The sequence below is a fragment of the Molossus molossus genome, unplaced genomic scaffold, assembly GCF_014108415.1.
Source record: "Molossus molossus isolate mMolMol1 unplaced genomic scaffold, mMolMol1.p scaffold_m16_p_20, whole genome shotgun sequence".
NCBI classification, from domain to species: domain Eukaryota; kingdom Metazoa; phylum Chordata; class Mammalia; order Chiroptera; family Molossidae; genus Molossus; species Molossus molossus.
Window position 1 is genome coordinate 45,052,287 of NW_023425356.1, and position 17,828 is coordinate 45,070,114.

Genomic DNA, 17,828 nt, shown 5'->3' on the forward strand with positions numbered 1-17,828 from the left:
TGGGGATGAGGGGTCAATGGGTAAAAATGAGGAACATCTGTAATACATTCAACAATAAAGATAAAAAAATAAACACACGACTTACACACGTAGGTAAAGCAGAAATGCATTTATTTTTTTATATGGTTTTATTGATTTATTAAAGAGAGGGGAAGGGAGAAAGACAGAAACATCCATGTCAGAGAGAAACATCAATCGAATGCCTCCTGCACACCCCCACTGGGGATTGAGCCCACAATCCTAGGATGTGCTCTGACCCGGAATCGACCCGGGACCGCTCAGTCCATGGGATGATGCTCACTCCACTGAGCCAAACCGACCAGGCAAAAATGCATTTCTTTATAGAAGCTCGTCACCCTCCCCTAATGCTAAACAGATACATGTGAAAGTCATTTGGAGAGGGAAACATACAATCTCATTAAATTTCTGTCAATTCCATTATGGAGAGCCTATTGCATCAGTCAGGGTGCAATGCCAATTCACAGCATTTCTGGACATGAGCAGCTTTTGAAACATTCTCGATTTAGGCTTAGAATTTATGGAGAGTAAGAAAATAACGAGGCCCTATTTCTGCCAGGGCTAGTACTTTGCAGTAACCCTCTGAGGTAGTTATTACCCCATTTTACAGATGAGGAAAACTGTGGCTCTGATAAATCAAGCAACTTTGCCCAAGGTCACACTGCTAGTTGGTAGGGGTTATCCTAATAAAAAATCTGTGCATGCCCTTTTCTCCCTGCACCACTGGCTTTCAATCTGTGGGTAGGAAAAGTGGGTGTACAAACACAAAGGTTCCAGCACCCCCATCTCTATCTCAACCAGAGCAGCTGTATTTTATCTTTTTTAGATGCTGCGCTGGAGTGTAACAATTTCCTTTTTAATGGTTTAGGCCACCTGGTTACTATAGTTATATAAGTTTACCTCCATTATTTTTCCCCACACAAAACAATGAACTTTATTCAAATTATTTATTACCACACAAAACAAAGATTATCTCTTTTGCATAAAAGACTTCAACAATTCATAAGTTGAATCTTTTTAGGCTACACAGCCCACATGACCAGCTTTTAAGCACACCTGTAAGACTTCCGAATTCAATTTTCCAGGCAAGTATAAATTTTGATATTACAATGAGAATTGCCTATACTAAATGAATTACTTCTACAACATAAACTGTGCAAATATAGAACACTTATGCACTGTACTTGTACCTGCCAATGTCATCCATCTACTTTTACCTTGCAATGATTAAAAAAGGAAAAAACATTTCTCCACTCCTTTTGCTTCCAACTGTTGCAGTTACCCTCAGGTTAAAAGCAGTCACAATTTTCTAATTAAATTCTAACCCTAGGCAAATGCAGATTAATCCACCGAAAAACCAAAAAATAATCCGTTTTCTTTACTATCCAGGATTGAGAACATGAGCATCTAAAAAATTTATGGCAAAGTTAAAGATCTTACTTGTTCTCTTGGAATAACACACCCAAAATAATAGTTATTATCATTAATATTTCTTACAGGAAAGTAATTTTAAACTCATTACTTTTCGAAGGAAAAAAGCATCATCCAGTAACTGAAAATAACTTTAGCAAGGGGGTGGGGGTCAATAAATCTTCTGTAACGCATTAGTAAGAACTTTCATTTTAATTGATTTGTTTAAAGACTTTTGCTAAAAGCAGCTAGCAATAATACCATGGCTATCAAATGAGTTTCTTTCACAGAAAGTGGCTATTCCTTTGAATGTTTCTGAAAATTTCTTAGGACAGACGGTCTTATCATTCTAAAGACTCTAAAATTATACACAGATTACTTGTCACATAAAAATCTTGGACAGGAAAAAAATCAATAAACAAAGATGAGACTTCATCTTTAAGATGTTTTCCTTTTTAAAATTGCTTTGATCAGTCCAACAAATAGAGCATTCAGAATCAGTCGAGAGCAACAAAGTCCTCTCAGTGAGAGTTTCTTTACAGTACTTAACAGAAATACAGAGCTAAACTTAGGTGGATTTGCTTATTCATAACCAAGTCTTACACCAATCTTTTCTCAGCTTCCTCATTATATTTAAAATGTAGTTATAAACTGCAGTGATTGACTCATTTTTCTTTTTAATAAAAACATCAAAAATTAGAAGCTATATTAAAGCAGTCCTGTTTGGAGGCTATGGTTCCATTACTACTGTGCAGATAATTACTGCGTAGGAACATGTGGAACCTTTTTGAAGATAGTCCTTTGAGGTGTAGTTTTGTCTGTTGAAGTTGGATTTGATGCTTAAAAACTACCTAAATTCATCTGGATCAAAGGTATAGGGAATAAAATAGGTACTATTCTGGGCATTTGTGGCACAAATTAAATTGTGACTATTAAGAAACTCTACTTTCCTTCTTGTGAGACTCAAACTGTCTTTAAAACAACTTGGAAAAGATTTCCCAAAACTTGTTGGACAACAGTAGGCCTGTTAGAATACCAAGAGGACCTCTCAAGTTGGCTGCTCCACATACCAATCATCTTTTGAATAATTCATAAGTCTTACTTCTTCGGGTGGAAAATTAAACTACCTGCATGGTCTCAGATATTCCTCCCAATGCTCAATCTTTACAAACATTATCACACCTCATATATACAAACAAAATAATTCCTCCACACTATACTGTATTACCAATGGGCATCTTATAACATGGAAACATCACATAATCATATAATAGAGTACATTTTCTTAAAAATGATCACATAGTAATTTGTTTCACCTAAAGTATACTACCATTAAAAGTATAATTGTGCAAATACAGAAGCCAGCTTCTGGATCTTTAATAATCACTTTAATAATATTAATGGAGGTGATTAATACTTCTGTTACATACTTACTAGTCTGAAAAATAATTCAAGTCATTATTTACTAGACAACAAAATAACTATACTAAAGGATACTTCTAAATAACTTAAAAGAAATTATGACCTTAAAGTTTATTAAAATTATTTTCCACATAAGTTTCATGATAAAATAATTTAAGTACGATTGATTGACAACTGCAAGTTTTTTAAAAAACACTTTGAAAGCTATAAGAGGAAATATTTTTCTTTGTCCTGTGCCTTTTCTCTTTCCCTTCCTACTTCTGTTCTTCTCAATATATAATATTATGAATGCAAACTTAAGACTTTAAGGTGAGCCCTGGCCGGTTTGGCTCAGCGGTTAGAGTGTCAGCCTGCGGTCCAGAGAGACCCGGGTTTGGTTCCCGCTAGGGGCGCGTACCTCGGTTGCAGTTTGTCCCTGGCCCTGGTTGGGTCGTGCGGGTGGCAACCAGTCGATGTGTCTCTCTTGATCGATGGTTCTCTCTCTCTCTTTCTCCCTCTCTCCCTCCCACTCTATCTGAACAAAAAGTGGAAAAATGTCGAGTGAGGGCAAAGAAAAAAAAAATTCAAGGTGAAAGATACAATTTTGCTTCACAGAAACCATGACCTACACTGTATAGTGAAAACAAGATAAAACTTGGATAGAACCAAACTTTTTCCAAAACAATACAGGCCGAAGAAAACAACAACAACAACACAAATTAGAATGTATAATAAGATGATCTTTGGAAAACAGGTATTTTCTCTCTTTTGGAAATAGCAAATTTTCTCTCTACTGGAAATAGCAAAACATTCCATATTTTCTTCTTTCCCAACTGCATGGTTAATTAGCATACATTCCAACAGTGTGCCTGAAAAATATATCTAAGTAAGAGGTATTCAAATGATTTCTTCATAAGTGTTTTGGCTAATTCGGTGGCCAAGAAAACATGATGTTTAGTCTCTAATTAGATAGTCAAAAAACAACAGCGATATTTCTGAGGCTTAAGCCAATATGACCCAGCAAAAATCTGTCATAACATTAGCTATGTCTCCCTTCTCTGCAAAAAAAAAAACAAACAAAAACAAAACACTGCTTGAGTGTATATAATTCCAGTAAACTTCCAAAGGCTCAGCTCCGATGACCTAGGAATGGACTGAATCATCTGTCAAGTCTGAGTGGTCCAAATAACACAGGTAACTTCATCAGTAACAGCTGGAACAGATGCTGGCCCCAAATCCGGCAAAACACCCAATCTTCAGTGTCCAGGAAGGAAACAAAGTCCAGGCTTCTAAAACACGTAATGGCAAGTCCAGGAACGTGGCTGGATATAATCCAGAAATGTGGGCTTCAAGGGGGAAAAAAAGAAATGTAGTTTACTTGCGTGTACTATGTGTATGGGGGGGAGGGGTTGGAGGGTGTTAATGTTATATACTGTACACCTCTAAAATGCCTCCCAGCATTTCAGTAACTTTTAAATTATAAGCAGTTCAATAATTCAAAAAATGTTAATTATTCTTATCTATAGCACAGATTTATTTGATTTACAGGCTTTACATGAAACTTTTAAATTTTAAAGTCCCTACACAATTGCACTTCTGACCAAATTTCAAATAGGTACTACTTCTTTATGTATCTTGCATTTTATTTTAGCACACCCCTACGTTTAGTAGTCCAGAGCAGTTAGTTCAATTCACACAGGGGATCAGTAGGAAATACGGAAGGAGTGTTAGGGCAGTATAACGAAAACAGTGCACATAGTGGAAGCTTTGGCAGAGAAACTGATTAATTTGATTGTTGGCATCTTCAGTTATAGGTGCCTATGAGAAATATGCCCAAACAGATATATAAAGAAGGCACCCTCTAAATGTTTCAGAGTTGTCCACATGCAGCTAAAAGCTGATAAAGCTCTAAGAATGAGACTTACATAATCACGGAAAATAAAACAACAATGAAAGAATCAAGGGAAATGGGATCCTAGGCATGTGAGTGTAGCTGAACACTGTTACAAAAGAGTTAATATTTTGGAAAAGAAGAGGTAAAAAAAATACATGTGTTTAGGGGTGTGTGGGAGGAATACACCTACATTTTTAGGACACAAAATTAAAAGGAGCTAAAGAAAAAGCAATAAAAGAAAAGAAAATTTACAAAAGAAGAGAACGAAGAAGTAGGAGAGTTCAAAGCAAAAAACAATTTCAAGGACAGTGCAGTGAGATCAGATAATAAGCTAATGTGTCTCTCCCCTTAACATTAATTCATCATGATCTCCAATACTCTCCTTCCCTTTAATATTGCCCTCACAACTGAAGACAAATATGTCACTTTTCCACTCTAGCCTGACTGATGACTCACATTTTTCAGAGGACAGTGCTGACGTGCATACCACTCTTGACAATAAAAGCACACAATGACTCCCTGGCCCGCAAAAAGGGAAGTCCACATCATGACGTTCCAAATTGGCCTTTTCCGACTATCATTGACAATGAAGTTGAAAGCCACTAAAGTAAGAAAGAAACAAATATATATATCAAAACAATCTATAAGCAGCCTCAGATATCTGCTGTAATCATCAAATTATCACAATGAGCATCAACTGTGTGTATATGTGTTTCACTCTGGCCACTGATCCTATAAATAGAAATGAAGCTTCAGTGTTGAAATTTATTAATAAGTAATATTTAATGGGACCATTCATATTCTAACTTGTCCTCCCACCCAGAAAAGGGTCAGTTTTTTTCCAGCGGGTGAACAATGACAGAACTGAAGAATGGGAAAGCTGATTTTTATAGTTTTTGTGACCTACCAAATCAAAGCTACTAATAGTCTCCAAGAGGTTATTTGGTTCATTTCTCTACTTCAAAGTATAAACATCTTGAAACAGAGTTGTGTATAATTACTCAAAATCAATGTTCTTACCATCTGATAAGCAAATACTGCCTTGAGATGGTATGACTGCTTACTGTCTAGTTTCCTACATTGATTTTATACTTTATTTTCTAAATTTCTCTTCTGGCATCACTCAGCCCTCATGGCATGCCAAGATACTTACTTCCAAAGAACATGAAGAGAATAAAGAGCACGGGGTAGAAGAAGTTCAAGGTGACAGCCAAGATGTACTCGTGCACGACAGCAGACACAGCAAACACGGCCAGCATGGCCGCAGACCTGAATCTCTTAGTGAAAAACTAGGGTAGAAGGGAAATATTAGAAAGTAGTCTTTTAGAAGTAATTACGTGCGAACTACATAAGACTTATAATTATCACATGCTAATGGCACCTATTTAATTCTATGTATATGTGACTTTCCAATCTACTCCTTGGATTAATCCAAATGTATTATAATTACAAAAAAAAATCTATGCTTAAAAGTCCTTATTTTACTAAATGGAGGCATTTTAAAAACAATTAATGTTGAAAGAAAGAGCTGCGCATATTTATTAAAACAAAAATAACTAATACTTTAAGTCACTCTGATTGACAAAACATAGTTTTTAGATATTAACCAAGTCTCAACCTTTAAAGTAACACAGTACGGTAGACAGAGCAGGCATCCTCTCCATTTTTACAGGTTACAAAATTAAGATTAATAAAGAAGAGACTTGCCTTATCTGTAAATGAAACTACACATATAAATGGATGAACATTCCCATACAATGCGATCTGAACCACAACGTGATCAGTTAGCCAGTAATCCAGAAATACCAGTGTTAATCAACCATGAGATTCAAGATTACAATTCAAGCCCTGGCCGGTTTGGCTCAGCGGTTAGAGCGTCGGCCTGCGGTCCTGAGAGACCCGGGTTCGGTTCCCGCTAAGGGCACGTACCTTGGTTGCAGTTTGTCCCCGGCCCTGGTCGGTTGTGCGGGTAGCAACCACTCGATGTGTTCCTTTCACATCGATGTTTCTCTCTCTCTCTCCCTCCCACTCTATCTGAACAAAAATACCAAAAGAGTGTCCTCGAGTGAGGATAAAAAAAAAAAAAAAAAAGATTACAATTCATTAGTCTAAATACATTCTGCTCTGAAGAATGTCTCAAACACCTACATAAGCAATTGGAGGGATATAAATCCGAACAAAGGTGTTTCTCCACTTTGAACAGAGAGACAAAAAAAAGCAAATGAAGAAAAAGCTAGAGAAAATCACTTGTTAGCAGTGAGATTCATAAAAAATTATCACATTAGTGGATCATTTCAATTTCTCTGAATGCATTCTTACTTTGTAATTATGAAAAATCAAACCCAGAGCAAAAGCACGGTATTAGACCCAGTAACTGTCCATACTGGTCTCTAAGCAGTCCTATTATTCAAGGCAGAAGTTTCTTAGACATAAATGGCTCATAAGAGAATTGAAGACAGCTGTACAATATTAACACTTTCTCGAAAAGAATCTCCACTTCCCGAACAACATCAACTACATCTTGCTGCTTACCCAGAGAAAGTCCTTGTAAGCATAGTAGTACAGCCAGTCATGGACCACCACATTCCAGGTCCTGTAATAGTTGGAGTAGGATGTGGAGTTCCACCAATCCTGAGGGCAAAAACAAAGCTGTGAAACTATGCACACACCACACACGCATATATGTATATACACAGAGCTGAAGCAAAAACCCCTCAATATGCCCAAAGAACATACACGCATAATACCCAGAGTATGTTATGATAAATTGTTAGTCCATATACTGATGTCAGAAAACTCTTCAAAGGCATTTTGGTTATTAATATTCAATAGGGCATTAATTCCAGTTCTATATGTGATTCATTCCTTAGGTTCATTTTGTCTCATTAAAAAAAAACAAGTTATGGTGGAAGACATAGAAAATACAGAGTCATCCAATCTAGTGTTCCTCTAAATAGCAATCCGTAGATGGCCACTGCCTTGCTGAAACACAGAATTCTAAGGCACACAGACATAGGTAGCATGCCAACGCTGAAGAACTGTTTGCTGGTATCAAACAGAAGAACTTAAGTTGTACAGGGAGTGAATTGGTAGCTACCTCCAAAATCTGGTGCTCCTTACGTATATCTTGCTCCCTACTTTAAGATCAGACCAGTGAAATCAGACATGTAAAATTCACAACCTCCATTCACTATTTCTTTTGAGAAAACAGTGGTAGGCCTGGACAGCTACCAAAACCAAAACAAACAAACAAAACTCTAGCCCTGGCTCTAGTCTAGAACTTAATTCCAACTTTGGAAGTATTGGATACTATTTTAAGCAGAATTAATGCCTTTCAAAAATAAAAGGGGAAAAAGTTATTTCCTTCCTTCAACAACCTTAAATTGAATAATTTGCTGAAATTACTCCTACAGCACCAGACAGCCAATTTCAAATGAAAGACCAGTCAGCAAAGACTCATAAAGTCCTCTGGACACATGCTTTCCTTCTGTAATCACCAATATAGGATACAGCAGAAACCACATGCTATATGAAGGGGACGGGTATTGGAGGCAGAAGATAAGGCTTTACTAATTATACTGGTATCAGAATTTCGGACTTAATATTGGTAAAACTTGTGGGGGAAAATTATTTCACAATGTTCATGTTAAAAATATAGTAGCCAACAATGCTCAAACACCTGACAATGAGGACATAATAAAATGTGAAAAGAAAAATGAGTCCAAGTATATATTACCTTATAAAACATTCTGTCACCAAAGCGTAACATCTCGGCAAAGGCATTGAGCCAACAGTGCAAAAAGGCAAAAAAGGTAAGCAACAGCCCCAGCACACCTAAAAATAACATTAACAACATTGAGTCTTACCAAACAGCTCACATACCAAGCAGTTAATTATGTCATCACCTGCTTAGCTAAAATTATTCTGTAAAATAAAAATTATTCTTCCAGCTTACTCATTCCAGAGATGATAGTGTTGTTGAAAGTTAATTAATTTTCTAAAGCACTAACTTCCTTCCAAATGGGTTTTTCAGATGACAAATGACCCAGTCTGTTTTTAATAGAAATTCCTAGATGTATGGCTTAACCTGATACCCATGGCACTTTAAAATCTGGCCCTTATGCATTCCTCTAAACCAGCTGTTTAAAACTAGGGGAGGCCCTGGTCGGTTTGGCTCAGCGGTTAAGAGTGTAGGCCCGAGGTCCAGAGAAACCCGGGTTCGGTTCCCGTACCTCGGTTGCAGTTTGTCCCCGACCCTGGCTGGTCGTGCAGGTAGCAACCACTCGATGTGTCCCTTTCATGTCGATGTTTCTCTCTCTCTCTCTTCCTCTCTCTCCCTCCCACTCTATCTGAACAAAAAATGGAAAAATGTCCTCGGGTGGGGATTAAAAAAAAGAAAAAAAAAAAAACTAGGGGAGCTACCTGTCCCCCCTGTTGCCCACCAGGGACATTTGACAATTCTGAAGACATTTTTAGTTGTCGCAACTCAAGGGTTGGTGGTTGTGCCCTGGCCAGTTTGGCTCAGCGGTTAGAGCGTCGGCCTGCGGTACAGAGAAGGGTTGGTGGTTGTGCTACTGGTATCTAGTTGTTAGAGGCCAGAATGTTGCTAAATATCCTATAAGACACAAGACAGCCACCCAAAACAAAGAATTATCCAGCCCCAAATGTCAATAGTGATAAAGTTAACTTATCTCCAACTCCACTCCCAGTGTTGCAAACATCATCTGAAACTGGACTCGCCACCCTAGAGTAAGCCTCTGCCCTGGGACCCATCCCACTACCTGCAAGCACCTTTCCACCAATTCTCTGCCAAGCAAACCCCTGTCTATTTTCAATACCCAAAGTTCAACGTCATCTCCAATGTGATACAAAGTTCATCAGCATTTTGTGTATCCTCCTTATGTAGAATATATTACACTGTAATGTGAAGCACTCATTTATTCAAAAAATATTTACAGAGTATCTGCTATGGATTAGACAATATGGGAGAGACTGTGACTGGCCGAGTGGCTATAAGATACAATCCTTGACCTCAAGGAATTTGCAGCCTAGTGAGGAAGACACCCAAGTATGTAACACATACCCTCTTAGAGGGACAGATAAGAGTTTACTGGAGTAAATCTTGGAGCAATGGGAAGGGTTATTAGAAGTCCGAGTGAGAGAGAGAAGAACACACAAGGAGATCATGGAAAATATTACCAACATCTAATGGGTAGAGAAAAGAAAGTAAGTAAAGAAAACTGTACATATAATTAAACTGCAAGCTTCCAGGGAGTCAAGAGTATGTCTGTTCACTGCTATGTGGTTAGCACCTAAAATATAGTAGGCAGTCATATCTCCAGGAAATAATATGGGGAATGAAGCAAGTGAGGAGCCGGGGGTATGGCCAAAAAGACGGGAGAATAAGAAAGAGCGACAAGGAGATTTCAAAACGTGGTCAACAACAGCCAATGCTTCATGCAGATCAGAGTAAGGGCTGAAGCAGCCACCGGATTTAGACTCAGGAAATTACCAGTGGTTTTAATAAGGCTATTTCAGTGGACTGCTTGGATTAGGAGCAAGATTATGGGGAAATAGAGCATAAATATGCATTATCCAGTAAGAGAAAGTAAAACTTCAGTAAAAGCCAGAAGACCAAGGGAAAAATTGGCCTGACACTAAAATATACTTCATTTAGGAGACAGATGGAAAGAGGTACAAAAATGTAGATGAGTTTATAGTGAAAACCAGGTAAATCAAAGGTTCAATAGCTTCCTCCTTCCCTTGCAACTTTATGAGTGGCCAAATTAACCAGTACCCATGTTACCTGGCAAGATGGAGTTAAATACACACAGGACCAGAACACGAGCACTAAAGGGCTCCTGCTTGATATTCCGAAACAAGGGGACACAGAGCCTTTCAAAGGCGTAGTTCATATAAAACAGGCAACCAAACACCTGGAACACAACAAAGATACAGTCATAAGAATGATGGCATGACAAGGAAAGATGGTGCTTTTCCTTCAAAAGAAGATACATATGTGACCTCTAATGTTGACATATATGTTCCACTTAACACGAGTATATAAGATTGCCAAACTGGCCCAGCTGGTGTGGCTCACTGGTTGAGTGTCGACCCATGCACCGAGAGGTCGCCAGTTCAATTCCCAGTCAGGGCACATGCCCAGGTTGTGGGCCCGGTCCCCAGTGGGGGGCATGCAGGAGGCGGACAATCGATGTGCTCCCTCATCGATGTTTCTATATCTCTCTCTAAAATCAATAAAGAAAATATTAAAAAAAAAAAAAAAAAAGACTGCCAAACTGTACACTTCAGATATACTCAGGCCTAGTTTCTACCATACCTTTTCCCAACCTTTAGCAAACGGCATTTATAAATGATCAGACTCATGGAACCTGATTTTCCTGCTACATGAACCCATAACAAAAAAAATTATTTCATAAATGGGTATTTGATTGAAACAAGAATTTAAAATGGGATCTTCTGAGATTTGATTCTGATCAGGGGTTGAGAAGGATTGAGGGGGAGTGTCAGATTATGAGTGTGTGTGTGTGTGTGTGTGTGTGTGTCTCTCCAAAAATATAAAAACAGGAGGGGAGGGGGAAATTAAGGCAGATGCTGACTGAAGTAATCAAATGGAATTAAATAAATTATATTACTGAAGAAAATTACTTTTGATGTTGTCAAAACAAACACGATTCACTGTACTACAAATAATTCAAAACATCAGAAAGAGGTCTAAATCTCCCAATAGACTGAATTTACCAACACTTTAAATAGATTAAATTATTACAAGAAATTCAAATCCCGTCTCCCACCAATCACCAAACCTTAGGAAATATAAAAACTTACCTGTGCAAACTGCATAGCAACATAACCCCACCTTACAGTGGGAGTCCTAGAAAGGAAGCAACAAAACACATTTTCTAAATAAAGTAGATTAAGCCAAGAATTACTATGATCAGAACCAGACAGCTGGAATCACCACCCGGGGCTCCCCAGGCCGTGGAGAAGATGAGCTCATTCTACGTGCTCTGTGGCCCCTGCGAACTGGCCCGGCCGCCTTCTCAGCTCGCTCACGCACACTCGCTCAGCTCACCGCACCTGCACTTCACAGTCCAGTACCTGGGATAGCTGTCCCGGTAGATGAGGGTAGGTGCGAACAAGAAGTACAAGTACTGGTTGACTGTGGGGACTGGGACAGTGCCTAGAAAAGGAAAACTCTGCTAGGTCAGGAGCTCTCAACAAAACTCAGAGAGTAAGGAAACACAGGATAGGGGAGAATAAAATGACCTCTCCTCAGCTTATGTTGTTTCTTCCTGACCTCCCCAAATGATGACTTCCTATTCTGATTTAATAAACCAATCCCTCTACACTAAGTTATTCCTGTGACTTAGAGAAACTTCTAGAGTTTTAAGCACCAATTCAGAGGGAAATAAACACACATGGGTGTAATGGGTCTATTAACATTCTACAAAAATTACACAAAGTTACAAGAATCTAGTGATCAATGTTTTTTGTAGGTACCAAGGCAAAACATAAACAATAAAAAAATAGTGAGTTATTCTTCCAAATCAATGTAGAGCCTATATATTTAAAATCAAACATAATGTAATATGCCATCCCAGTAAACACCAAAGGCTAAAATACCCTATGAATAATCCTTTGACTTAATAGAATTACATACCTGATTTCTGCTTAGCTGAATTTAGAACCCGAGGCACATTTTCTCTGACAAACGAATGGGCCTTCATTATCAAACGAATCTAAAAAAGGAAGGGAAAGGGAGAAAAAGATGAATTTTATATCATTGTTTTGTCTCATTCAAGCAACCCCAGAACAATACTAGATTATAGTCACACAAAGAATGTTTTAATTTTGCATATACCAACTCAAGTTCACTTTTATGGAATAAACCAAATGGAAAAACAACCCCTAAAGAAGGACACATTATTTTGCACCTAACAGCATTATCAATGATACATTATAAATTAAGAAATTAAAAGCCCTGGCCAGTGTGGCTCTGCAGTTGGCAGGTTCAATTCCTGGTCCTGGTTGGGGAGCCTGCAGGAGGCAACCAATCAATGTGTCCCTCTCACAGTCCCCCCCACTTCTACTCTCTCTAAAAAGCAACAACAACAAAAATATCCTCAGGTGAGGATTAACAAAAAAAAAGAAAAAGAAAGAAAGAAATCAAAAGCCTATACAAAGAAAGTTTCCTGACCTGGTCCTCTTTTCCATTAGTTAAACAGAGCATTATAAACAGCCAATATAAGAAAATCTAAAGGGTATATTAACAAAATAAATCCGTTCTTTAGAATGGAACAGTTATATGACAAAACAATGAATCTTGAAATTTCAAAAGTGAGGATTTTAATTACAAAAATATTTTATAATATAGATGACTACTATAAAAAGCGTTCAAGAACAAAATTTAAACTCAGTCCTGACAGTTTGGCTCAACAGTTAGAGCATCGGCCCATGGACCAAAGAGTCGTGGGTTTGATTCCGGTCAAGAGCACGTACCTCAGTTGTGGTTCAGTCCTTGGCCCTGGTAGGGTCATGCAGGAGGCAACCGATTGATGTGTCTCTCTTACATCCATGTTCCTCTCTCTCCCCCCCCCCCCTCTCTCCATCCCACTCTATCTGAAGATAAATGGAAAAATGTTCTTGGATGAGGATTAAAAAAATAAAAATTTGAACTCATCCAGAACAGCCCAATATGATTTATTTCAAGTATTAAGAATCAGAGAACATTGAAGCTAAGCAAATTTTATGAGATAAGATGATCTAGTTTAACACTTTAATTTTAGGTAATAGCATAAAGGAAGTTATAAAAATTTATCCAACTAAAAATAACAGAACATCAATATTATGTTGTTTAATAATGGCAATATTGTTATTATTATTTTAACTAAGCACAGCATTGAACTGGCAATACTCAAAACCTTACCTGTTCAAATATAACAATGCTCCGGGAAGCTGGTGGCAGCATATATGTTAACACAACATACAGTGGTCCAAAACCCAGAATGCCAATCTGGAAGACCATGAAAAGCAAGCCATGGAAGACAGAATGGATCACTGGATGAGAACTTTTGCTGTAGCCTCTGGCCCAATGTTGAAAGAGGAAATAGGGAACTGAAAGTGTACTCAGAAACATGGCCCACCATGTCCACATAACAACAGGAAGTTGGCCAAAAGCATAACTTATGAGATTGAACTCAAGCACCAGCCTAGGGAGAAAAAGCATGGAGAAAAGACACAAAGGCACATTTTTAAAAGTAGGCATTGATTCACAGAACTCAAAACTTTCAGGCCCCAAACTCTCAACTTTAGGCAACACAACAACATTAATACACTGAAGTTATTCTAGTTGTGCTAGACAGAGAACTGCTTCTAAGACTCTGCTTCACAATATATTTCAACAACAAACCTTCTAAAAGCCCTAAGATAACACAGTCTTTCAATATAAAATACTTAAGATAACTTAAAATAATAAGACTTTGAACTTTTCAAAGGTTAGATTTTCACAATAATTTTTTCTTTCTTTTTTTTTTAATCCTCACCCGAGGACATTTTTGCATTCATCTTCAGATAGAGCAGGAGGCAGAGAGGGAGGAAGAGAGAGAGAGAAACATCGATGTGAGAGAGACACATTAAGTGGTCGCCACCCACACAACCCCAACCGGGCAGGGACAAACAACAACCAAGGTATGTGCCCTGAGCGGGAACAGAACCCAGGTCTCTCTGGTCAGCGGGCCGAGGCTCTAACCGCTGAGCCAAACTGGCCAGGGCACATTAATACATTTTAAACTCTAAAATATTCTATGGAAAAGTTAGTATTTAGAGTATTCAAATAGCAATCACTGCTATGTATAAAAGATGATTTTTCAGAAGGGAATAGGTATAATTAAAAAATCTGTTAATATATTTTAACATCTCAAAATTTAATTTTGTAATAAAGTATACAATTCTAAGTATGATTAGACTGTCATTTTATTTATTTTTTTTGGTTAATCCTCACCCAAAGATACGTTTTCCATTGATTTTTAGAGAGAGTGGAAGGGAGGGAGAGAGGACAAGAGACGGAGAGAGGGAGAGAGACTGATGTGAGAGACATACATCAGTTGGCTGCCTCTCACACTGTGCCCTGACCAAGGCCGGGGATTAGGCCCGTGAGCAACCCTTTAGTGAGCACAGGCTGACGCTCTATCCACTGCGCCACACTGGCCAGCGCACTACACTGTCATTTTTAAAGTTACAATTTGATTTTTATATTAAAAAGAAATATCAGCCCTGGCCGGTTTGGCTCAGCGGTTAGAGCGTCGGCCTGCGGTCCAGAGAGACCCAGGTTCAGTTCCCGCTAAGGGCGTGTACTTCGGTTGCAGTTTGTCCCCGGCCCTGGTTGGTCATGCGGGTGGCAGCCACTCGATGTGTCCCTTTCACGTCGATGTTTCTCTCTCTCTCTCCCTTCCACTCTATCTGTACAAAAATTGGAAAAATGTCCTCGGATGAGGATAAAAAAAAATAAAAATAAATAAAAATAAAAATAAAGAAATATCACATTTTTCAAATGTTAAATTCCAATAAGCTACTTATTTTTAGTACCAATCTGAAATGTATACCATAGTAGAAAAATGGATAAATCATATACACAAAATTCTCCCATTTAGGAAATTACCTAGAAACTACCAATTACAGTCTATTCAAATAGACCATTTAAAAAAATAAAAGTAATGAAATTTCTAATCTTCTTCTTAGTTGTACTTATTGAGAGAAATCTCAACCTCAAATCAGCTACTTTGGACTTTTCTGAAGCAAAATTTAAATATAGTGAAAACTCTCTACACCCATGAGCCAACTAACCAACCATCCTTTTTCTGGGCTTACCTTCCTTCGTCAATGTAATCTACCACAAGCGTGCTGAGGATAAAGAGAATGAGGAGAGCAATAAACATGTGATATATTGTTCTAATGTGGTCCACCTCGAACAGCTCACTGTAAATGTAGTTCAAACAAACAAAATGATTAATCTATAAAGTGTTTGATTTTAAAACACCACAAAGACTTTAAAGTAGTCTAGAAGATTCACAATCCACCCTCCAAAAACATCTCAAACAGTAATCACAAAACATTAAACTTGAAGTAGAGACAGTAAATGACATGACCAAGGTAAAACGTAATGGAAGAGCTTAGGACAAGGCTCTTTCCTATAAAATGATCCTGCTTCCTAGAAAAGAGCGTGGATATCAAATGTTGCTAACAAATGGTGTACATTCTTGTAAACTTACCAGAAACGACTGTTTTCTAACTAAGGTACACAAAAAGCCATTCAATGAAAACAGGGAACACAGAAACTATTTCAAATGCTAAAAACTTTAATCCTATTATTGCATTCCACTCCCTACTCTTAATATATACATATCAAGTACTATCTATTCCTAAGATGTTAAGATTGTAATTCTATAATGTTGATAACCAAATACTACCCTGTAAGTTTATAAACTTAACCATTTACAAATGTTTTTATTTTCTATCCTCTTTGATCTTTTTATTTAATTAAGACTGGGCTACTTTTAAAACACAGCAGTTACTTTCTGGATGACTTTTTCTAAATGCGGACTTTTTATATATATATATATTTTTTTATCCTCACCCGAGGACACTTTTTCATTCTTTGTTCAGATAGAGCAGGAGGGAGAGAGAGAGAGAGAGAAACATCGATGTGAAAGGGACACATCGAGTGGCTGCCACCCACACGACCAACCAGGGCCGGGGACAAACTGCAACCGAGGTACATGCCCTTAGCGGGAACCGAACCCGGGTCTCTCCGGACCGCAGGCCGATGCTCTAACCACTGAGCCAAACCGGCCAGGGCCGAACTTTTTATATTTGATTAAAACAAGTGTTTCAGCTTTCTTTATGGGAAGATGTACGCTGCCCAGCCGGTGTGGCTCAGTGGATTGAGCATCGTCCCATGGACTGAGAGGTCCCAGTTCAATTCCCAGTCAAGGGCACGCACATCGTTTGATCCTTGGCCCTCGTTGAGGTCATGCAGCAGGAGGCAGCCAATCAACATACCTCTCTCACATTGATGTTTCTCTCTCTCCCCCTCCCTCCCTCCCACTCTATCTGAAGATAAATAAAAAAATATCCTCGGGGAAGGATCTAAAAATAAAAAAATTTTAAAAACCCACCTAAGCCATAAAATATGTGTTTTATTTCCTTGATTTAAGAAGTTTTTAAAGTATATTTTTTATTTTTCATATAGTAGAATACTATCATTAAAATCTTAATCATAATGTTCAAATTATGTTTTATTTTCCCTTTTATGTGGAAAGCCTGCATTTCCCCCAGAATCAGATTTTAAAAGATAAATCTCTTCAAACAACAGTGTGGCATGACACTGGAGTGACAATCTATATCAGATGCTCAGAAAACTTTGGCCTTCTCATCAAAATTAAGTAATACAGACCAATTTGGCTCACAGAAAGTAAATTTTGATAAGCATATTATGCATTTTTAAAAGAAAAACACAATAATCACAAGATTCATCAGCCCAACTATTTCAGATGACCTATACTAATGCAGATTAAATTACAGCAGTATTCGAATGAATGAATGAATGATCTACTCAGAGAACATTACAAAAGAAAAATAAATACATACTCAAAGGGCACCTTTAATTTTCAGTTCCCAAATGATGTCATCACAATTAATTTACATTTGCCTGATGTGTGTTTTTTCCCCCATAAAATCCACATAATCAGGTTTTTAAAATAAGTAAATCTGAGAACAGTATCACATTATTAAGCTGGCCAGCCAAAGAAGAGATTAAAACATTATATATCAAAAAGGCAGCAACACCAAAACTCTCTTGAAGTGGTTTACCAAAGCAGAAAAGTTTGTTCTAGCTCTTTGGGTAACCAGTTCTCTGCTGCACAACTTCAGGGAATTTATCAAAGGACAGAGAGCCATTCTGATTTCTAGCACCTCCTCTGAAAACCAGACACAAAGTCGGGAGATAAGCAAGAAGCAAGAGACAGCAAATGTACAAAAAGCATCATCAAAACACATGATTTATATGAATACAGAATAAATTCAT

General features: G+C 37.8%; 1 protein-coding gene across 3 annotated transcripts in view; it reads right to left on the bottom strand.

Annotated features, from left to right (window-relative positions):
* Positions 1-3,327: 3,327 nt before the first annotated feature.
* The window catches only part of SOAT1 (sterol O-acyltransferase 1), a 55,596-nt gene continuing 41,095 nt past the window's right edge, over positions 3,328-17,828 (bottom strand). For 2 of the 3 annotated variants that reach the window (XM_036273508.1, XM_036273507.1), the window contains 11 exons: positions 15,614-15,721; positions 13,674-13,956; positions 12,408-12,486; positions 11,846-11,927; positions 11,573-11,618; positions 10,530-10,659; positions 8,460-8,557; positions 7,256-7,354; positions 5,877-6,012; positions 5,180-5,325; positions 3,328-4,175 (listed from right to left, as the gene is read on the bottom strand). In XM_036273508.1, coding sequence (XP_036129401.1) covers positions 4,119-4,175; positions 5,180-5,325; positions 5,877-6,012; positions 7,256-7,354; positions 8,460-8,557; positions 10,530-10,659; positions 11,573-11,618; positions 11,846-11,927; positions 12,408-12,486; positions 13,674-13,956; positions 15,614-15,721 — 1,264 coding nt within the window. In that variant the 3' untranslated portion in view covers positions 3,328-4,118. The remainder of the gene's footprint in view (positions 4,176-5,179; positions 5,326-5,876; positions 6,013-7,255; positions 7,355-8,459; positions 8,558-10,529; positions 10,660-11,572; positions 11,619-11,845; positions 11,928-12,407; positions 12,487-13,673; positions 13,957-15,613; positions 15,722-17,828) is intronic. The other variant, XM_036273509.1, reaches the window with a different exon arrangement.